This window comes from Strix uralensis, chromosome 12 (genome assembly GCF_047716275.1).
Source record: "Strix uralensis isolate ZFMK-TIS-50842 chromosome 12, bStrUra1, whole genome shotgun sequence".
Lineage (NCBI taxonomy): Eukaryota > Metazoa > Chordata > Aves > Strigiformes > Strigidae > Strix > Strix uralensis.
In genome coordinates this window covers 21,200,401-21,223,836 of record NC_133983.1, presented here as the reverse complement: position 1 = coordinate 21,223,836, position 23,436 = coordinate 21,200,401, and the positions used below count along the sequence as shown (strand labels likewise).

At 40.0% G+C, this 23,436-nt stretch overlaps 1 protein-coding gene across 4 annotated transcripts; it reads left to right on the top strand.

The window, feature by feature from the left end:
• Nucleotides 1–874: 874 nt before the first annotated feature.
• On the top strand, nucleotides 875–22,848 carry KCNG4 (potassium voltage-gated channel modifier subfamily G member 4). Of its 4 annotated transcripts, XM_074881900.1 has the most exons (5): nucleotides 891–925; nucleotides 1,316–1,365; nucleotides 3,048–3,151; nucleotides 4,016–4,815; nucleotides 21,239–22,848. In XM_074881900.1, the coding sequence occupies exons 4-5, from the start codon at nucleotides 4,066–4,068 to the stop codon at nucleotides 22,022–22,024; spliced, it is 1,536 nt and encodes a 511-aa protein (XP_074738001.1). In that variant the 5' UTR covers nucleotides 891–925; nucleotides 1,316–1,365; nucleotides 3,048–3,151; nucleotides 4,016–4,065; the 3' UTR covers nucleotides 22,025–22,848. The 4 variants fall into 4 exon arrangements, with proteins under 4 accessions (XP_074738002.1, XP_074738001.1, XP_074738000.1 ...); XM_074881901.1 differs by lacking the exon at nucleotides 1,316–1,365 and having other exon boundaries at nucleotides 875–925; XM_074881899.1 differs by lacking the exons at nucleotides 891–925; nucleotides 1,316–1,365 and adding an exon at nucleotides 2,641–2,912.
• Nucleotides 22,849–23,436: the final 588 nt, after the last annotated feature.

The following is a 23,436-nucleotide window of genomic DNA, read 5'->3' as shown; positions in this document are numbered from 1 at the left end:
TAGCGATATCTAGATACTAGCCCTGCAAATGATTTCATTATTGAACTATCTAATAAAAATCAGCTCACTGTAAGGGATGTCTCTTACCAGATTCTCCTCTGCATGTCACAGGGACATGATGACAACTGCACCATCACACCCACAAGGTTTCAAGCCAGCCTAGTAGATCTCTGCTGTGTGTGTTTGAATTTGAATTCAGTAAGAGTTACACCATCAATTACCACACAGCCTAGATTGAGGCTTTAATCTTGGTTTACATGGGGCTAGGCTTAGTCCAGCTGAGAGAGCTGTACAACAGTGTGCAATGGCTTCATCCCTGGGGCCATCTGGGTAAGAACTCTCTCTTCTGCTCAGCTTTCTTCTCAGCAGTAGCATGTTGCCATTGTTGTACAAAGGAGATGCGAGAGGCAGGTCTAAAACAAATTACAGTAGAATGGCAAAACAACAAAAGGGGGGAAACAACAGCAAGGAGACAGGAATGTCATTCATGTCAACAAATAAATGAAGCATGTGGAAACTGCATTTAAGGCATAAATGGCATGTAAAAGAAGTTTGATACAACCATATGGCTAAGGAGCAAGGAGACAGCAATTCCAGAAACTGTAAAGGAAATAGAGGACAAGAAAAGAGAATAAAGATTATGAACTTCATACTGAATAGGGCAAATCCAAAGGGAATTTAACAGGAAGACTACAGCAGTAGTTATGAAAAACAAAAAAAACAACCGTGAAAAACCCAAGTCAGCAGAGGTTCAAATTGAGCCAGGAAATATGCCCTTCCCACCTGGGGAGGGATTTCAATTTGTGATGTCAGCATTAATAGCTTTAGATACTCCACTGCTAAGGAGGAGCTCATACAGACACGGCAGTAGGGCCCAGGAGAGCAGAAGGCAGAGGCGGGCCAGGGTGGAAGGACAGCTCTGGAGGTAAGTTACATGTTTAAGATCTTCAGAGCTGGGTTCAGGGCCTGGCTTCCTCAGACAAAGTAAAGCAGTTCTCTTTTCTGTACCTTCATATCCAGTTAATAGAATCAAGATAAAAATATTTCTATCCTTTCTCTGTCTCACTTATGAAGACAGATGACTTAAGGACTGACGGACAGTCACTTGTATGATTCTAGCTGGCAATGAGGTCCTGATCTAGCTACAGACACTGCTGCAGATCTCAATAAAGCAAGTGTTAGGGTGCCTAGTATTGGAAGTGTAGTCTTAAACATTAGAGTATATGTATTTCCTGATAAATAAGTATAACACTCAAATTACTCAATTATGTATGATATTTACTCATTGTTTTGGATTTATTCACCTTCTTGTCAGCTGATTTCAGAAATATAACCTTCAACACCACCACACAAGGACTTCACAAGGTAAGAAGGAAATGCTAATTGGTTTTATCCTTTTGTGAAACAATCCATCCGAAGTTAATTAGAATAGGTTTGCTTCTTTGCAGAAATAATCCGTAAGAAGCACTGATAGGCAGAGCAAACTGCATCTTGCACAAAGGTAGTAGGATTTAAGTGATTTTGAGCTGTGCTCCCAGAACTCAGTTGCCTTCAGGCATCTCTCTGGTCTTTCTCTGTGGATGGCATAATTAGGACTTGAGTGAAAACCCTAGTGGTGAAGCCTGATAAGAAGTTAATCTTCTGGGCACCACGTGGGCCAAGAGAGATGTGCCAAAAAGTCCAATTAGCAAAGGCTTCCCTTCCTAGGTTGTGCCATAGCATTGCTCAGTGCTGATAAACAGCTGCAGCATCTGCTTCGGGGGAGTGTCAGCTCAGCTGCACACAAGTCCCACAGCCATTACGAGGGTAAGTAGCATGGTGCAAGCAAAGGGCACCACCTTCTACCCACTGTGCAAATGGCAGAAAAGCAGCTCTGCGATTCAAGCTCATAACACTTCTCCACACGACCTTCACACTCACAGTGGGACATGTAAATCCTACAGATTCACACACCTCTCTAGTAATAGGATTCAGCTTCAGTGCTTTCAGCCACACTGGGTATAGGCATAAGCTAAGGCATTTCTTGCTGCATTTGGGAGTACCACAGAGGGTACTTGTCAACAGGAGCTGATCGTAGGTTTCTTGAACCCTCTGACTGAGGCCGAGCAAGCAGAATATGGGTCAAATCCATGTCATCCCAATTTTAGACTGAGGCAGCCCAAGACCTACTGGCAGTACAGAACCCAAGAGCATTACAGCAAGCTCACCTCCCCCCCAGCCATGTACGAGAAAAGCAAGAAAAGGGTTATGTTTGATTTCCCATCATCTGTAAAGAAGAAAGGAAAAAGTTCTTGGCTGTTGGAAAAGCACTGCAGATCTGGAAAAGAGAGTGCTCAGCACCTATTCTTTGCAAGCCAGAGACCCTTTTGTTCATGGGAGGACAGCACTTCCCTAATAGCCAAAGGAATTCTGAGGGCCAGCATCCATGGACCCAAAAACCTTCCCTCTCCATCTAAGGATATTTAAGAGCAAATCCCAGTGTCAGGAGGGATGCAGGACATGGAAACTGCTCCTGAAGGAATTTGACTGGTGTCTCCAGAGCAAGCAACTGTGGTATGACTACAGTGGAAGGAGTTAATAGACATTGAAATTGTTTTATTAAGTAGGTTTGCCAGAATTTACTTATTATTAAACCTCATTAGTCGGAGACTGTCCTTGTACTTCATGTTCTTACCCAGTTGCTGCCTGCTGAATAGACAGAGGGATGCTGGAGAGATTATTCCTAAGCCCTTCCCCCTTCCCTCTCCCCTCCTCTTCCAGGACCACACTGACAGTCCCAAGGGAAACAGAAGAGAGACGGGGAGAGGGCAGGATCCACCAGCTCTCATTCAGCACATTTCACCTGGAAGCCCCAGGAGTCCAGAAGAGGTGCTGCCACTTCGGACACTGTCTCCTTTGCAAAGGATCTATTAGTACGACATATATTACATGAACACATACGAATATCTTCCCCTTCTAGGAAAGAAGGAGAGAAAGAGGAAACAGACTACGATCTCCAGAGTGCTATAGTGATTTTTCATGTAATCAATACTGTAAAATATCCCCAGGTCTTTCTGCTGGATTGTAACTCAGAGGACAGCTGATCAGCTTGCGGCATGTGTACTTCACCTGCGGGGAAGCCAGGCACTGGGCAGCAGCCCGTGGCGCGGTGGTAAGTAACTTCAGGGAAGTTTTCATGCAATTTTTGCAGTTCGCTGACTTGGGGTAATGAATGCCTTTGAATCTATAGAGATTATGAACAAAACCAGGGGCTTGTTCCTAAGAGGAGGAAGCGAAGGGGGGGTGTCTTTCAGTTGCTTCCCCTCCCCAAGCTGATAAAATACTTTTCTTTCTGTCCTTGTAACAAAGTTTTCTCCAGGGTGGGCAAATGTTCCCTATACCTTCTCAGTAATTTGCAGTGACCAGGTTGATAAGAATAGTCACCATTTATACAGCACTTTACGTCTTAGTGCATTTTACAAACATTACTAGTTAATCCTTGCAATATCCCTGAGAGGCAGGCAAAACAGGCATGCAGTGAAAGGAAGAAGAATTGCAATCTGAGCGTTCAAGTTAAAGCAGTTAGGAACTTTGCATCCAGTTGATGGCAGGTAATTGACCACTCTAATAACTATTAAGCAGCTTAGTTGAGTTAGAGTGTATTTAAGGGTTTATAGGAATAAGAAAGCAAAGTGACAACCACTGGAAAATACAACAATCTAACGATGACCGAGATATGCTTGGAGAAGAGTCGGATCTGTTCGCATTCGGATTTGCAGGCATCCGACCCTTTGCGATAATTATGAATGAGGCTTTAGCTCTCCTCTGTGTCTGTGTGTTGCCAGACAACCAATGAGGCTGCAAAGCAAATCGTATTCACAGGCTGCAGATTTCGGGAAGAAGCATAGAGGTGACTTTTACTTACAAAACAGGGACTCATTAATTTTGTGATTTAGGACAGTAGCCTGAAACACCTTTTCTCTTACAATAACCTCTGCTATGTTTTCTCCTCCTTCCTATATCTTTCGGCTGACAGATAACCCTGCTCTGATGCCATTTCGGATGTCCCAGTGAGAACTCTTAGAGATGCCTATTCTTTCCAGAGGCAGTGACCAAGACTATAGTAACATTAGCTACACTTCCTGTAATTCCTTGAGCCGCTTCTTTCCTGTCTCCGTTGAAACCCCTTCTGTCAAAGGGGTCCATTACCAAAGAGCCAGGAGGATTTACCATCCTGATCAAGTCTCTGCAGTCGATCTAAAGACAGAGATCATGATAAATGTTGGAGGCATCAAGTACCTGCTACCTTGGAGTACTTTAGATGAATTTCCCCTGACCAGACTGAGCAAACTTAAGTTTTGCAGCAGCTATGAAGAAATAATACAGCTGTGTGACGATTACGATGAAGACACCCATGAGTTCTTCTTTGACAGGAACCCCAGTGCTTTTGGGATGATTGTCAGCTTTCTAGCAGCAGGGAAGCTGATGCTCTTAAGCGACATGTGTGCCTTGTCTTTTCAGGAGGAGCTGAGATACTGGGGGATTGAGGAATCCAACCTGGAGAACTGCTGCTTTCGAAAACTATTTCAAAAACTACAGGAGCTGGCTGAGGTACGCAAAGAAGAGGAGCTTCAGAGGAGCAAAGAAGCTACGTGTGTCTTGGACGAGAAAACCAAATTCGGACAGTTTATGAACAGACTCAGAGATATGGTAGAAAATCCCCAGTCAGGACTCCCAGGGAAAGTCTTTGCTTGTCTCTCCATTCTCTTTGTGGCCACCACAGCTATAAGCCTTTGTGTTAGCACAATGCCAGACTTAAGGGCTGAAGAAGACAGGGTAAGTCAGTCCTTTTTAACTGGTCTAACTACAGAATTAAAAGAAATTTGTCTGTCTTGCTACGCGTACATCATTAAAAAGATAAAAAAGATACAAAAAATCCATAGCGATGAGGTTCAAAACTGTCACTGGTAATGAAATGGTCTATAGCAGAAAATCCAACAGTGGCTTTTCAAAGTGATATTCAGCTAAGAATCATGTGTATTTTACTAATTGTTAGCTAAAATACAGGACAGAGCTTCTGGACAGAATAGAGAGCTGCAGCTCTAATACAGTATTGTGTTTCCTTCTTAAGAAGCAGTTGCCAGTGTAAGTTATATTAACTTGTTAGCACTGAGACTCTCAAACTGACATTGTGGAGTTTTCAGCATGCCTTACTCTCTAGTTACAAGCAACCTCTCATTTGGACACATCACCTAAAGAAATATTTTGCTCTGAAATCTTTACTTTTAAAGGTATCTTCCCTTGTGATAATACAGTCAAATCTTTAGAGAAGAAGAAATATTCATTAATTTTTATAATGTTATAATGTTACATTTCAATAGCTGCGTAAAGATTACAGGATGAGAGACAGATGAAGTAATTTTGCAGATACTGATACTTACAAACTGCACCTCCAAAAATCGTAATTCCGTGCTAACAGAATTTTGTATTTGCCCACACAGATATGTACATATTGTAGGAGTAATGCCAAATACTAGCTGAACTGCTAACTGCATTTAAACCCTTTTCAAGTAAGTCACCCACATTAATTCAGGGCAAATAAATCAAGCCTCTTCCATTCATGCAGCATCTTCTCTATAACACTGTTGTGAATGTTTCAGCATTTTAACAATTTGTTATTCTAATAATAAAACAGAGGAAAGTGACAATCTAAAGTTACTTCAGAGGTAGTAATGTCCAAATTCATCAAATAACCTTGACTAATCTCTTTAATGAATCCTGCACTTCATTTGCAACTGCCCTTCCAAAAGTGTTGAGGAAATCCAGGGCAAATAAACTCCCTGCCCCAAGCACTACTATAAGATGAGACACTCCATGGAGTATTGTATGCTGATGAATAAAGTCATTTTTACATTTATAGCACAGCATGGCATGCACAATACAAAAATCTGTATATGTTTTATTGCTCAAGCAGTAAGTCAAAGCAGCACAGTCATGGTGAAGAGACGTCATGATATTTGATATCTTTGAATAAAACTAAGGACTGCACAGAAGGCTGAAATTTAAGATCATCCCCTGTTCCATTTAACCCCCTGAATATTAACTTACATTTGCATAGGAAGACTTTACCTTTCAGTAGTAAGTCTGGTGCTCTTGCAGCCTTCCACAGCTATTACTTTTGGCAGGAAAAACTGTAACACTGTTCCAATGCTTCTTCCAAGGAAGTGCTTTAAATATAGAACATCCTTCTTGCAGCTAGATGTAAAAACACTACAAACTCTGCTCTAGCAAGTGCTTCCTACTAACTTTTTTAATGGAAGTAGCCCGATGCATTTTATCTTAATTTCACTGCAGAAAAAGCTTTTATAAATACTTTTCATGCAAAAGAAAAAGCACATAATGTTTCAGAACTCAGCTAGATGTAATATGTTGTGTGTTTTAAAAATAATTAACCGTATGTTAGAAAGGGAAGCACATTGAGGGTTATAAGTATATCTGGTAGCTGCAGTATAGCTGCTGTTCCTGGATTTCCTATAAAACACAGATGACATTCCTACTTAGACATTTGCATATATATCACTACTTTAAAAACAAGCAAATTGGATTGAAACAAGCTCAAAAGATGGAATGTTTAAAGTGCAGAGGAGAGGATGAAGGATGAACTTGAGCAAAGGACCACATTTGTCCAAATATTTGGAAACATTACATAATTTACACTTACAGCATCAGTCTAATGCACTTTGTCATTGTGTCCCAGAAGCACAGAACAGAGTATTAAAAGTCTTATTATTTGAATCGTATAACATTATGCCAGAGAAAACATAGGGGAATATATGAGACAAAATACTCATGCCTTGTGGAAAAGCTGAGAATATGAACTACTGAATAGTAGGTTTCCCACCCCTAGGGATGGAAAATTCTCTAAATTTCCATCCCTGCAACACCTAAGATTTTCTTACTGGGATCTCAAAAAAGCATTTTAGCTAGAACTAAACTCGGAGAACTTAACTGACTAAAAACACTGCTTCTTGGTTGTGGCCAAGTCATACTCAGGCAAATTGCAACTCTACGTTGATTTGTAACACAAAATTGGTCACTGGCTAACCTCTGAAAGTGATTCCAAGATTGGGCCACATTTACCAGCAACCTGGGACAGGCATGCAGAATCTGAAATTTTGGGATTTTGTGCTGAACATAAAGATCACACGATATCTGTTTGCTCAGTGACAGAAAACAGTCAAATTCCTTCAATAAAGTTTCTGAACAACCTCTAATTCCACACCTGAATTCAAAGATGCACTATCCTGAGGTTTATTTTTTGAGTTAAAGCTTGGCAAAACCTCTATGGTAAATGTGCTTACAAGTACTGCAAGGATCCATTTTCCAATGTCACAAACACTGGAAATTGAATTTATCCATTCTGAAATACAAATAAAAAAGGCTTTACCTCTGCTGCATATGTACCACTCTAGGGTCCTTTTTCTCATCATCACAGCCACATTAAGAGAGTGAAAAATAATACAAGGTGACTTCCACTTCAGTCAGAGGCTTGGCTGATCCCACCCTGCAGGCACATGAAATCACTTCTCCTTTTAGCAGTTGTTAAACCAGATCTGCTTAGAAGGGAGAATAGCTGCCTGGGCAGGCAGAAGAGCAAACAGGAGTCCTCACCATCCGAGGGAAAGTGAAAACTCCAGTCTCCGGGAGAGGGATGGCAAGGAGCCAAGGCAAGAGCATCCGCATCATGGAAGCCCAGTCACCCTGGCAACCAGAGGGGAGGGAAGGAGCCATCTCCATGGGCAGCAGAAAAGGGAGGAGAAGGTTAGCTTAAAGATAGGGATAAAGCTGAAATTAAAATAAAGAACAAGTTATAATTGATACCATGCACACACTCTAGAATATGTCAAATGACATTTAGGAACCTCCTCATTATTGATCTGCAAGAAAAACTCAGATAGATGGGCAAAAAATTCTGTAACTATATATCACATAGCACCTGCCATGAATCCCAACTCAGAGCAGACAGCCCCAGGCGAAGGAGGCCAAAAGTTCAGGGAGAGCAGTAAATGTATAGCTCTAGTGATGTCAAGTTTAACTCTGACCATGAAACAGATATTCAAAAGGATTTATCATACATGATGCCAGGAAAGAGGACTCATTAGTAACAAATTATGTTATTTGGGCATAAAACAACTGAAATGTCACATCCTCCAAAGGCAATACCTCCTTATCTGTTCTTTATGGAGACCAAACTGCCTTCAGTAAGAAAGCAAATGTAATACCACCAACACGTAGTAATCAAGGCATGTGTGTATGCAGAGATAGTAAAAAAGCCATATTTGGAGGTGAGAAATTCTGTTTACTATTGTTCTGAATGGGTAGCCTGAGAGATCTACAAATCTGAATCAGACACCACACAAATAGGATAAGAAAGCTGAAGCGACAAAATGTACCAGTATTTCCCTCAAAAAAAGCAATTAAGATCATCCCACTAGAGACAAGGCAAAAGTCCCATCAAAGTCCCACAAAAGTCCGAGTCCCACATAAGAGTTACAATCAGGATCCAAATAGTCACTGCTCAGCACATCTAACCCAAAGAAAAAAAATCATTACACCAGAGAGCTATGAAATAAAACCACCACAGAGCTTGGACAGGGAGACTGCTTTGAAGCACTCTTGGGATTTTCCTTAGGAAGAGCTATTTCTTTTAATGAGTCCCTAAAATTGGCATCCTCTAGAGAAATGACTCAGCAGAAAGGATACAGCAAGGTCATTTCTTCAGGAAGGCAAGTTAATTAAGGTCAGGGCGGGGGGAAAGAAGAAAAAGAAACTCAAGACATTTCCATCCCCTGTCCCTCAGCACCGGTAACAACCAAATCATTGTCTCCCAGTGTAGAGAACTGACAATAATTCACACTTACATAATGTTTTATGGAAGTGTGGTTTAAGAGAGAGGGAAATGTCTATTCTCTGTTCTCCCCCTCTTCTCTGGTGATCAGTGAGTGGTCAGACCTTGTTACTACTAATTGTTGTATTTGCTCTTAACTGACCTTGAGAAGCTTGTAATTGCTTTATGTACTGTATATAACCACTTAATGAAACATAACTGACATCAGCTGCAACCCGTATTGTCAGATCTAATGATTTTATCTTGAAACTTAAAATATTCATTTTTTTAAAGCTCCCATTCCTGGGGTTGTTTGATTATGGGAGAATCTAATTCCTTTTAAAAGAGTAAATTTTTAGTCTCTGGTTGCACTGAGAATCCAGAAAACATGAACAGAGGAAGAGAACCAGGTACCTAATATGTAGAACCATTTTTAAATGATTCTTTCTTTCTACACCATTATTCTGGAGGCCCTGACTTCCATTTTTCAATGTTTGATGTTGCTGATGTTGTCTGTATGATACTAAAACCAGCATATTTGGCTTCTGCTCTAGAGGAAACTGCTGAGAAACACATTTTCTTTAAAAGTGGAGTAATTTTTATAGGGTAAAAGCAATTTATTGGTCTTACTGTGAAGAGAAAGAAAATCAAACAAGATATTTGTTTCATCAGGGTTACCATTGCCACAGCTAACTGCGTTGATTATAAAAATTCACATTGACTTGTATCTAGCCAGTTCGGTATGTGAAGATATGCTTGCAAGAGGTATATCCTCTTGCTCAGTATTCAAGCTATTAAATCCATTACAAAAGCATTAGATTGTAAAGCTCCAACCCTGCCCATAACCTGCAGATAACATTAAATATCTCTAGTGAACTTACTAAAGGAAAACCCAAGAACTTGGGAGTAACTGGAGGAGATAATAATCCATATGGAGAGTGTCAATCAGAGGAGTGTAAACCTAGTCCTGCTGCTCACATAATCTGCAAAGATAAGACTCTTCATCAAAGTGTAATTTGGCCAACTGTTAGAAGCAATTACTTTTGGTAAATTGAATATGACAGCCAGATTTTGACAGATACTGCTGGCTACCATTTTTATAGCTTTTAAATAAGGGGGTCTAAATGTTGATCAAAAAAGAATTTTCTAGCTGATTAGACAGGGCAAAACGATTCCTACTGAAAAATCTTTTTCCATGACTAGTACAGAGTGCTACTAATGAAGTGGGGCACTATTCAGAATACACCTGAAAAGCAGGGGTATTTCACAGTAACTTGGTGTTCAAACTTCCCTTCTAACACAAGCATACACCACACAAAGCATGGCCCAGAATGACCTGCTCTCTTGCAAAGAGATTAATGAAACCCTGGCTTTCAGAAACACTTCTAATGCTCATTCAAAAGCGTAAGACTACAAAGGCGTATGTGTACATGCCTATCTATAAATATATTGGTATATACATATGACTTGAGATTACTTGGGACAAAATAAAGCTGGATGTGCTTTGGTTTTATTGCATCTGCTCAGTATATTTTCTAGGTTCTTATCAGGACACTTACTGCGGACGCTCACTCTCCTGAATTATCTAGTCATCTAGTACAATTCTGATTTCTTCTAATCATTTTGGTCAGCAATGAAAGTATTGCAGCATTTTAAAGTAGGAAAACATGCTTCACTGAAGCACCAAAAACCTCCCAGTTTACTAGTGTACTCGGCACAGATTTGCTTCATGGATTGAATTAGTTACATTAATAACAATTGAAAAAAACTATGAAAGAAAAAGCCATTAAACAACAGAAATCAGAATATTCAAGCCTGGGACTTTTATATATATATATAAAATTATCGTTTTACGGGATCTGCCTTTTTTTGAGGTTTGCATATCCATTCAGTAACGCCAAAAGCTTTGACCTTGAAATTTCTCCATTATGTTAAGACTCTGATTTCATAGTTCCACATTATAAGCAACTGCTTTCCAAGCATCCACAAACAGAATTGCATTGCTTCAGCATTAACTTTAATACGTACAACATTGATGAAGTTTCTATTCCTCAAGCCCTGCTCTACATCACCAAAGAGGTGCACCAGCGGGGGGTAGACATTGCTGAATATCTGTGTCTCAGCTTACCCTCACTGCTACAGAAAACAATTTTCTTTAGAAAGTCTGGACACTCCAGTGAGTAAATGGATTCTGCATGGTTTTTAAAAGCTGGCTCTGGCAGTACAAGGTCCAATGTTCAGAAAGCACAATTAGACATTATTAGTTTGCCTTATGTTCATCCAGTTTTGGCTGTATCCCAACAGCTCTAAGTCTCCTGGCTTTGCACGCTATCCTGGGGGACACCCAGCTGTTCTAGCTGCTCTGCAACGGGCAGTCACTCAACTGCTACTCAGTGTGCCAGCACATGTGGTCCTCACCGGAATCATGCTTTCTTTTCCCATTTGCTGCTTTCAAGTTTGTAACACTTGCGACAGGAAAAAATCCTGTTCGCTTTCCTCACTTGACTCATCTCAAGGGGTTCAGCACAGATGATTACTTAATAAATGCCTTCTTTGGGAAGATGGGCATTTCCTCTGACAGAGGCACTCTATCTTTGGAAAATGCTAATTGAAATCAATGCATCCTCCAAGTTTGTAGCAATAATGCAACAACTATTAAAAATAAACAAACACCCAAATTTGTATGTGATTTAGAAATTCCTCTTTGAATATGATCGAAATCTTTGAGGACTCTTCAGTCTACTGCTGCAGTCAAATCCACAATCTGGTATTTTAATTCTGAGCAAATCTAATTGCTAATTTCACTGCAGCATCAGGGCTATGAATTGCTTATGTTGTGTTTATTCCCACAGTGTCAGCACCTCCTATTAGCACTAGAATTCTCCCTTATAACAGATTCAACCATATTTGGGACTCTGTTGTACATCCTGTACTACACAGGTACAATAACAAGTAGTTGCTGCTCTAAAGAACTTACACCACAGTAAGGAAAGAAGCGGAGGAGAAACAGTAACAGGGCAAATGATCTGATCAGCAGCAAAACTGGAAATTGAAGGTCATCCTCTTGAGTCCCAGATAAATACCTTGTCATTTTGACTATATTGTGCTTCACAGTTACAAAATGAAGTCTATTAAATTTCTTACTAGAAAAACAAGAAAAAGATAATACTTCCACATCTTTCTCCTAACACAAACACCTGGCATCACCAATCAGTTTAAATCCAATTCAAATTCTTCAGACTACTTCTCACGGTGTTTGCAGAGTAAGGACCCAAGCTTAAAAGTTAATTGAAATATTTTATTTTAGTTACACTTCTGCCCAAGAGGAGATAACTATGTGTTGGATATAGAGATAATAATTTCCTTCTATGTTCTTCCTAATGTCCACATTAATGTATTTCCAATATTAGTTTAGTTTCCTCAAATGTACTAGTTGTAATTGTTTTCATAAGTCCAGGCTTCTTTCCCATAAAGCAAAGTGAGTGGGAAATCATTCTCTGATCAGAATACGCAGCACTCCTTTAACAAGCTCATCATTCTGTAAATCAGGTTAGTCTCTTTCTCAGCAGGCTGTAAACCTTTGGATTTTATTGCATCAGTCTGTAACCATAAATCCAAGTACTGAAGTGATCCATAACATAGGGTTTTCAAGTTCTCCCTAACCATCATTTGATTCAGCAGAGCATGGTTTAATTATTCAAATAATAGCAGCAATGCGGTCGCAGTGATTCAGCAGTACCTGCAGCACTGGAGCTGGATCCCCCAGCTCCAGGTACGCAGGGAACACAGACTGGCACAACACTTCCTAACTGAGTCATCATTTTACAGCCAAAAGGTATTTCTCCCCCCATCTGTTAATTTCCTGGTGCAGACTGGGACAAGAACAGCCAGGAGCTGGTTAGGTATCTTGGTTCCCTACACTGAGGTCTTGGTCAGCCTCTGCTCCTGCCTAACCACTCTCCAGACTTGTAGCCTCACCCTATAGACCCACCACTTTGGATTTGTGGGCAGGCAAGAGCAAGAATCGAAGCTTGTTTTTTCACTACTATATTAGCTCGAATTTTTTTCCACAGAGGGCATTGCCCAGGGATAAGCTGTAGACCAGAATGCACTGTCCATGTATAACCTTGAGAAGTGCAAAAGGCAGCACCCTGCCCAGGAAATGTCAGCCTTGGGCTTAGAGAGGAAAATTCCTGAGAGTTTTGCTTCTAACTCCTCCACATAGAGGACTGAATGTTTTTTCTCTGAGAAGGCCAAAAGGCCAGACTGCAAGAAGAGCAGTCTTGCTGAGATAAACCTCTCAACTAAGTGTTGGATAGCACAAGCAGGCAGAAGGTAGGTCGATAGCCACAATACAGACTGATCCCATCTGCTACCACTTCAGCAGACACTGGCCTCTGTCCACAAAACTGTGTGGATCAGAGGGAAGGATCTGAGCAGTAACTGGCTGTACTTGAATGTGCCAGACAAAATCTGGACCTGCCAAGGTAGGTTTCACAGATGTGAGTTGGGACCTTGCATCAGCCACCGAGCCAGGCACGTTTCTGGTGTGAAAGATAACGTTCTGGCAGGCTATCCTTCGACTACAGGGTGCTAAAGCAGGTCCAGGTCCTATGTTTAAGGAAACTCTCCTTTAGGACTGCAATAGGACTCTGAATCAAGAAGAGTCAAGCATACTGCTTTATGAGTTCCTTCCCTCCTTTGTTTTGAGACTGTTTAGTATGGGTGACTGAACACCAAAACAGCCTTTACTCAGAAGCAATCACTACAGCATCTAGGGTGGATGTAGCTGGGAAGAGGTTTCAGATCCTTTCTGCCCATCACTCATTTGTTTTATGATGAGCCAGCTGGTTTCCATAAAGGCAGCCTGGGAATAACAGTGTTATTATACAGTGGTTCAAATCATGATGTCTAGCTGGGTTCAAGGACTTTTATCAACTTGGCTTCATAAATAATATTAATTGCCTTTCTCAAAAGTATGCTGTATAAGCAACATATATACATATTGCTAACGTACATGTTGATTTCCACTCTAAACCTTTGAAAATATTAATTTATGTAGGGATGACGTGATTCTGAAATAATTCATATACTGATCTAGCAGTACTTACTAGCAAAGCACTCCACAAGCATTGGTGCAACTTTCACCATTTAACTAGGAAATAGATTATATGACACAAGAAACACTTAAAATCACTAACATAATCATGAACAGTGTTAACTGGCAAGCATAGAAGACCATGAGAAATGCTGTGGGTTTGCCTGTCCTGCATCTCAGACTCCACCCTATTTATAGATTGTGCCAAATCCCAAATTACACACCACGGAAGACAGGTTCAGATTTCTGCCAGAACTTCCACTTAGAGTCAGTCACACCAAGGGCAGAAAATTGGTACCTACCCAATTCCCATCCCAATCCAGCTGCAGCACTGCACTTCCAATATAATGGGAATTACAGGATTTCTTTCCCCATTTTTCCTCAGATTAAGAGAAACTTCGCATGCCTCCCTCTGATGTTTTCAGATAGTTTCAGTTCCCTTTTTTACATTTCAGAAATTGCTTAAAAAGGATTTGTTTGGGGTGGTTTTTGTTTGTTTTTAAGAATCACTAACAAAACACGAACAGTCTATGGCCACAATACAGAGTAGGTGGAGATCCAACACCCCTCTTCAGAAAGGTGCCAAACTTTACTACCCTGCTGCTAAGTAGTCAGCATCAAAACTGTGCCACTGATTTCCACGGTGCTCTGCAGAGGGTTAGAAAGAACAGATCTGTTCCAACTGATACTGGTGAGGGGACCAGAGGTAAAACTTGACACCCTTTCTCTCAGTGTGTAACACAGCCTTCAGTTGCTAACAGGCCAGACAGACTCAGGTTCAGATGTTCAGAACCCTCACACAGTTTTTATGAGAGGAGAATATCAAAGTGTGCGATTTGCAAAATACAGATTATCGCTCTGTTTTGTGTTTGCCTTGGCATTTATGGAAAAACACATTACAATGGACTAAAGGGTAAATATTCACTGCAAAAGGTATTGGGGTAAATCTTTGGCAGTAGGAAATTAATTGTCAGATCAGGTGATGATTCAGAACAAGTTTTCCAGAGCATATTTTAATTAAAAAGTGTCTTAGAGTGCAACCAAGTGGGACACAATGGTCAGCACAAAGCAGACCCTGAAGGCCTAAGAATAGTTCCTTGGTATTCTCATCCAGTTATCTGTAAATAATAATATTTTTCCTTGTCTAGAATATGTAACAAAGTGGGTTGCATCTCAAAACTAAGGTGAATAAACAAGACATATATATTCTGCAGAAGAAATTCTGATTCAGTCTCCCTGGGCATTGCTACAATTATTGATGCATGTAAAGATATTATTTTCACTAGATGAGATTTATATCTCTTGTAAGATAGGTTAGTGCAGCATAACTCTGAGATCTGATTTAGTTTATTATCCCAGATGTCATTACACTTTAACTGATGTTTCCTGGTAAAGCAAGAGGGCACTTGGCCAGGAAATTTATCTTATTTATCTTGTGAGTGGCACATATCTCAAGTTCATTTAGGTTGAATTCACAGTTAGTGAATAAATTTTCTTCTCTGTAAACTCACCTGTGCAACTGAGGTCTGAGATTTATCTGCCACATATTACCCTGGCCAGTCCTGACCTCAGAGATGCTGAACTCCTGAACCTCAGATCCTTTCAGAAAAAGGTACTCTGAGAAAGCTGCAGTGACACTTACCAGAGTTACCCGATTTCTCACTATCAGAAATACCACATTATAAGCATTGTCCCTACACAGATCCAACTTGCTTAAACTTTTTTAAAGAGCACACAATAAAAAAAAGCAAAATTTATGGAATTCTTGATGATAAACTGGATATAAATTTGATTATATAACTTACAGCTCACCCACGCTTTAAAACTGCAGTCTCAGTCCCTTCCACCACAAAAAGGAAAAGGGCCAGAGAAAGGCAACAAGGATGGAACAACTTCACACAAGGACTAAGGCAGGCAGAATTCCTCAGGATGGGAACAATCTGTGACAGTAGCTGCAACAGAGGGCTACAAAATCACAAATGGCAGGAAACAAGTAAATAGCAATCAAGTAGCCAGAGTCCCTTCTAGTGGCAGAGCTTAGGGGCATCAGATGGAACTAACAGGAACCTTGTCCAAAGCAAAGAGGTGAGTCTCATGCAATAGGGAGCAGACAAAAGAATGACCAAACTCATAGAAGAGCAGTTCAGTTCGCTTACACGACCACCACCTTCAGCTCAGGAAGGTCTGGAGTGGAAAATAGAACCTGGGAGATTTGCCTTGGGTGTCTGTTTTCTCAGGCTGTTGGAATAAGGCACCAGGCTAACTGGACTCAGTACTGCCATATTTTATCATGAGCCTATTTTGCCATATCTAAAGAGAAGTTAATAGAAGTATCCTAAAATGAGCAATTTTACATTATAAACATTCCAATGCATAAGAGAACCCAGAAAATGAGCCATTGCCTTATACAGCAGAAGGCAATAATGAAAAAGAAACATGAATTGCTTATTATCTCTGGTGGTACAAAAGCTTGAAATAGCCACTTTGCTTCTTTGAGGTGGTTTATAAATTTAAAAAAATCACTCAGTATTTCAGGCATCAGGCTCAGTATATATCTTTTTACATACAAAATATTGTTTCCTTTATTGCTGAGCCAAATACTCTTTTCATACGCAAGATCAATACCAGGCACTCATTTTATTACATTTATATCATACGTTGTAGAATTTCAGCTAGAGACAAGTTTCTTAAATCCTCATAAATTCTTGCATTGTTCAAAAGTAAATCTGCAGGATGAATAAAGTATAAAGAGTTAGATCCTCACTCACTGGCTTTGTGATAACTGTTCATCTGTCAGAGTCAATGATAGTTTGAGTACTGATTGATGCTACAGTAGTGTAAAACATGTCAGAGGGTTTTGTGGAAACAGTCCACTCAAAATACGTTGTGGTCAGTTATAAATAAAACCTCATCTTCCCCTCATGTTCACAGTCAATACCACACTAGCTTGGAGCTTTTAGAGGTTCCACTACACCATGGTACTTTGGTTACAAAAATGCAGACAGGAGAAAGACGTCAGTGACAAATTTGACTCAAAGATCTGAAAATAAAAGCTCGGAATTCTGCTCTAGTTAATGGCGAGGTCAAGAGAGAGAGAGTTGTTTGGTGTGGTTTGTGTTGGCAGGCACTGATCACCAGAATTTCCTAAATGTGTTTGCTTTGTTCAGAAAGAGAAAATATGTAGAAGTCATTGTGGCACAGAAATTCCTTTATTGGCCATTTAGGCAAAAAAACCCTTTCATGTCTCAGAGTATTTGGGCCATAATTTGACAGTTCACTGAAAGTAACCAACATCTAATGGGAATTTGGTGACAACAGCAAAATTGAAATCTACCACTGACATCAAGACATCTGTATTTTGGTAACAACATAATATCTGAAATCAGTATGTTATTCTGTCTGCTCTTTGGACAACAGTTGTTGAACATAAAGTACTCTGACATCTAAAAATCATCAAAAATACTGGGGAAAAAATGGGAATTGGCTTTAGTACTTAATATTCCCTCTTTTTCCCTCTTAATCCAATATTTGCTGCTTTTGAACAAGATGTTCGAAAGGATCAAGAATCTTCAGAGACTGACATTAGAGAATGATATTTTATATAAACCATACCACATATATTACATAATAGATACAAATATTCCTAATATATAAAACATCCACATACAAACTCACTGGATGAAATTGAACTCCCAATAGGAAATTAATGAGCATGTTCTCATTAAATACCATAGAGCCAGGGTCCTACACTCTCTTTCCAGACACTGGTGAAAGACAAATAAAGACCGGCAGAGAAAGAGTCTTGGAAGTTTCTGGCAAATGTTGTGTATGGACTAAATCATGGTATGTCTACACCAGGTAATGGAGTGAAGTGGCCCTGCTGCGAGATGGTAGCCCAGCCGCATTATTTCTAGGGCTCGAGTTAGTCACCTCCATACAGAACTACTGTGCCACATGGATAGATCAGTTCCCTACGAGGAAAACAGGGATGGTTTGGCTGCATGTCTTCATATAGTGTAGGTATGTCTCAAGCAAACACATCCTTCCTTTTCTGTCTCTTCCAAAAAAAATGAAGTCCAGAATTCTCTGCATTAGTCATAGTGTCAGATACTGATATTTTCATTCTTTTGTTTGTTGCAGCAGAAAAAGGGACTGTGGTTTGAATCACATGCAAACATTTCTGAAATGTCTTTTGCAAAGTACATAAAAAAGACAAAGTGTGCTAACAGGGGAGAACTCACCGCCCTTTACATCCACAACTACACACAAAGGAAAAGTAAAATGCACAGTAACATTCCTGAAAAGTTTGATTTAAAGGATGCTTTTCTGAAAAATGAAATATGCATTTAGGAAGCTAACGGCACAAATCGCTTTCTCTAAATGTATATAACTTTCCATGGAGAATACTGAGGTAACTGAGGATGGTGAGAAGAAAAAAATCTCCCAGCTAGTCCTTGCAATGCTACACCCTGAGGTTTCACACTCAATTCAAAAAGACACCCAAGATCTTAACAAATTTTCCAAGGAAGGAATAGTGAAAGCTACGTGATGATCTGAGCACAATGTCACCTGTAAATGTATAAAGGTAAATAAGTAACAGATGTACTGGACATTCAGCCCAGTTAATAAAAAATAAAATAAATCTTGATAGGAACAATGAATAATTCACAGGCCACATCACTAAAGTGACCACAGGCAGGTCTGTGCAGAGTCCAGGCTGCACTGTACAAATAATTTACAACTGAACACTGCATAACACAACTGCTGACCGCAAGCAATCTCATCAAGCCAAGTCAGCAGGTCTGCAAACATCAATGCACTCCAGGCGCTGCCATGGCAATGACTTCAAATGGAGCTCTAACCTGATCCTGTACGCGTAACTCTAGCAGGGTCAAGTCTTCATTACCTTTTGTGATGTTTAAGAGACAAATTATGATCTTGACAGTCTACTGTGCAGAAAGAGGAAAAAATCCTCAAATGGTGCTACAGAGCTAAATTGTTCTGAGGGTTAGACAGGGTAAAACACATACCTGAGGGAGATGATACCATTTTACCTGGGGAAACTCACGTTGCCAACCATATAAATGCTGCCTGAACAAAAAGACTTGTTACTCCCGAGAATAGCTGTAATTCTACCACAAGGGAGACTCTAAAAAACCAACATCGCATTGCAACACAGAGGGTAACTGAACATTGGTAGTAAGTTTAACTAGTAGTAGGGGTATGTGTTTCCTGTGGTGTTTTTAATCAATAGTGCTTGTGAAATTTGGCTAAGAATGGATAAGACTGTATGAAGAACTGTTCCTCTAAATTGCTTCATTTCAGAGACAGGCTATCAGGAAAGACACGTACAGCAACCCTGACTTCATTCTACAGAGGTTACAAAAAAGTCTTTCACAAACCAAGGGGCTGCAGTTATTCCTGAATAACACATGGCCACTCTGCTCTGCCAAAAGGAGGTTCTTTCTCTGCACAGATCCTCCTTCATCATCCCTAATTCTGCTTGATCTTCTTCTGCAGTTCTGAACATGTCAGAGATGCAAGAATACAAGGAGAAGACTCTTCAACCTTGCTAAGCCTTCATGTAACAATGTTGTAGCGGAAAAAAGCTATTTGCTAAATATTCATTTTCAAGTAGCTTAAAAATCTAAAATGAAATTACCGCTTTCTACATTTGGGTTTTCGGAACATGCAGAGACAACCCATATTCCGAGTCCAGCCTGGGATTTTAAAGTTGAGATACTGGTCAATATCTTTCTCTGGTTCCCAGTAATAGCCAAGATTTCTCATCTTCACCAAAAATTAAAACCCCGTACACTTCATATGCCAGTCTTTTGATAACACGCACAGCAAAGAAAAGCACATAAGGCTGCTTCAGAATCAGAGTCCTTTAAAGACTCCAGTTCGCTTGAACTGGTTTTGGATTAGAACTGTAATCCAAATTTTTGCGCTGATGCAAGAACTTAATGTAAATAGCAGCACACCACTGTGAAAATATACAAGTACCTGGTAGGTGGAATTCTTCAATAAACTTATTCACAATGCTTAAGAGCAAAAAAACAGCATTAGTCCAATCACAAAACCAGGTTTCTTAAGAACATATTAATTCTCTGTACAGGTACAGGAATGTATTTATCAATAAGATAGATAGGGTAAGAAAACAGTGACACCAGTATTTAAGAACAATGTGTTCCTTTCATTGGGAGGTGTCCAGCTGCTAAGCAGTACACACTACTTTCACTGCTATTTCTTATCTTCTGCAAGGCAAAAAATGGTGGCAGGACCCGATTTGTTTTCTGTCAGCTGGAATGCAGTAAGCAGACACTTGTGCATATGAAGGAGGCAGCATGTACACCTCAGTCCCTGTAACCAACGTGTCCATCTGTTAGTTTGCTCTTTGGGTGGATGTAACCTAGTGGCCCTCCATCACTAAAGGACAAAGCTCAATCTAGCCTCTTGCTTACCCAAATTATTACAAGTCAAATTACATCTGCCTCTTTGTTTCACTGGAATAGGCCAAAAGAAGTCTCATTTTTTAAGCTCAGCTCAAATATAAATAAAAAATGTGAATCCAAGGTAGTTCAACTAAAGCAACTCCTTTGATAACAAAACTGAGAAAATTCTGCTTGGAGCATGTGGCCTCAATACTGGGAGAGGATTCTTCAAGGCAACTTTCACGTACTGGGTGGTTATTTATTTTCCTTTAGATTAAAATATTTGCATGTATAGAAAGAAACAAGATTTATATATGGCATAACTGAGTCAAGGATCCAGATGACTTAATATCTCTGAACCACTTTTAACTGCACCAGAGTACACAGCATTTGTGAAAGTACCGTGCATTGAATAGCACCAGAAGTTTACTGAGACATTCAAACATTAATCTTTTTGAAGAGAAAGTGATTTTTGTACAGGCTTATAAACCAGTCAAGATTAAATTAATTTCTGTTTGAGAGCAGAAAGTGGGACTTATTTGGGACTTACAGGCTGCATGCCAAGACTTTATACAGAGACTAGTTTCATTCATTTACACTGGAAGAAACAACATAATAAAAATAAGCAGGTAGATATATCTGTTCATTCAGATATTTCACGTGCTCATTATTGTCCCTACACCATTGAAAGGTGGCTGCAATATGACTACGTGCTAGCTGGGATTTGTTTATTTCTGATACCAGTGACTCAAGCAGATACATATTGCATCCTCCTTAGTGTTTTTGGATGCTGGTTCACAGACTGTTCTTTTATTTAATTATCTTTTTGTTTTGTGTCAGGGCGAGTGTTCCCAGAAGTGCTATTACATCTTCGTTATAGAGACCATCTGTGTGGCTTGGTTTTCCCTGGAGTTCTGCCTTCGATTCATCCAGGCAAGGAGCAAATGTCAGTTCTTCAAAGGACCCCTAAATATAATTGACTTCTTGGCTATTTCACCCTATTATGTTTCCCTCATCTTCTCAGAGGATGACTCAAATGAGGAGGACGACAGGCCAAGCAGTAACACATATTTGGAAAAGGTTGGTTTGGTGCTACGGGTTTTACGTGCCTTGAGGATCTTGTATGTAATGCGCCTTGCCCGACACTCCTTGGGCTTGCAGACTTTGGGCCTCACAGTTCGGAGATGCACACGGGAGTTTGGTCTGCTTTTACTCTTCTTATGCGTGGCTGTCACCCTGTTTTCTCCTTTGGTCTATCTTGCCGAGAATGAATCTGGGAAGGTGCTTGAATTTACAAGCATACCTGCTTCTTACTGGTGGGCTATCATTTCAATGACCACTGTGGGGTATGGAGATATGGTACCACGGAGCGTCCCAGGCCAGATGGTGGCTCTCAGCAGCATCCTCAGTGGGATTCTCATCATGTCTTTTCCTGCAACATCAATATTCCACACTTTCTCCCATTCCTACTCAGAGCTGAGAAAGGAACATGAACGACTGCAGTCTCGGCTAAACAGAGTGAAAAATGGCAATAACTCTGATGACAGCGACACATTCAACGAGACAGACAGCTTGATCCTGGAGGATCAAGCATCACCAATCAAATACATTTACACAGGGAACTAAGCCTGGTTGTAAAGCATTCCCAAGAACAGGAATAGAAATATACACATATATACATCAACATAATACACAAAACAAGGCAACAACATAGGTTACGATGCTATTCTTCTCTGCCAGCATAGGTATAATAAGCAGCCAAGCCAACGCAGCTAGCTCCAACACATCATTATGGAGCAGGAGGTTTTGAGAATGTCAAAAGTCAGAGTTTATTCAATAATAAATATTCATTCTTCTCTATGACTAATAAGAATAAACTTTGTCTCTGCCAGTCATGTATCTTGCTGAATACCTAATATTGAAAGAGTAACAAACAAACCAGCTTCTGCTGGCACAAATACACTTGTTATTTTACTTGTCTTTGAATTTCCAATATTCTTGCAATTAACATCTTAAGCCAAGCATTAGAATGCATTCTTTCAGGGCTATGCACCAGTGTTGTTTATACAATGCTCATCCACCAGGCATACAGAAGAAGCCTCAATACAAATCTGAATTCTGCATCTAAAGCCACTAATAAGCTTAAAATAAAAGCACTGTATGTGAAAGCTTTCAAAGTTTGCCTGTGGCCAGACGATCAATCTATAAATAACAAATTGCACTGCTATTGTATAAAATACATAGTGCTTGCAAGAGAATTTGCTTAAAATGCAGCTGCGGTCTGCAAACTGTAAACATTTCATACTAGACAGCAAAAGTTTTCAAACTTTTTCATATACTTATTTAAAATAATAATGAGGAATAAAAAGCCCCAAGTTTATTGACCATATTATAATGAGTTGGTGTTATCTTTTTCACTGAATGGTGATGGCTTCTCTGGAAGAAACATAAAAAAAATAGAGTTATTGAAAATGAGATGATAGCTCAGAAGTATCCAAAGGTATAAATACTAAAGAATAAGGCAAATGACTGCCAGAGAGGCAATGGGAATGATTTCCTAATGCAAATAGAGGATGTCCTTTCTGGGATATCCAAGTGCAGCCAGCAGAAAGCGACAGGACTACACAGAAGTCACCAATGCTACTTCATGGGATAGACTAGATGTTCTACAATTCGACTTTTTAGCTACTGTGAATGCAGTCAGTGAAAACCGATACCAAGACAGGAAGGCTGGGTCTGTGCAAACACCTGGGTGTCCAGGGCCTGCCTCGGCTCACAGGCCCTGTTTGTAAGAGGCCTGGTGATACCCACAGGACTTTGACACGCTGAACATTGGGCACATATTTAAGTACTGAGATGAATCAAGGCCTGAATTATTTTTTAAATCAGTTTTTCAGCTTTCATTATTCCACTTCTTAAATCTTACCAAGGTCCCTACAACCTTGTGATGGAGTAAAGCTCAGTGGAGTGACCATTCAGTTCCAGTTTTCAGCAGGCACCATTGCTGCACAGTACGGCACAGTCTGGAGCCCAGGGTG

Excerpts from the sequence above, each read along its gene's own strand:
- KCNG4 (XM_074881901.1), top strand. The coding sequence starts at position 4,066 with ATGCCTATTCTTTCCAGAGGCAGTGACCAAGACTATAGTAACATTAGC. Across the intron at positions 4,816-21,238 it reads TAAGGGCTGAAGAAGACAGG|GGCGAGTGTTCCCAGAAGTG; the intron begins GTAAGTCAGTCC and ends GTTTTGTGTCAG.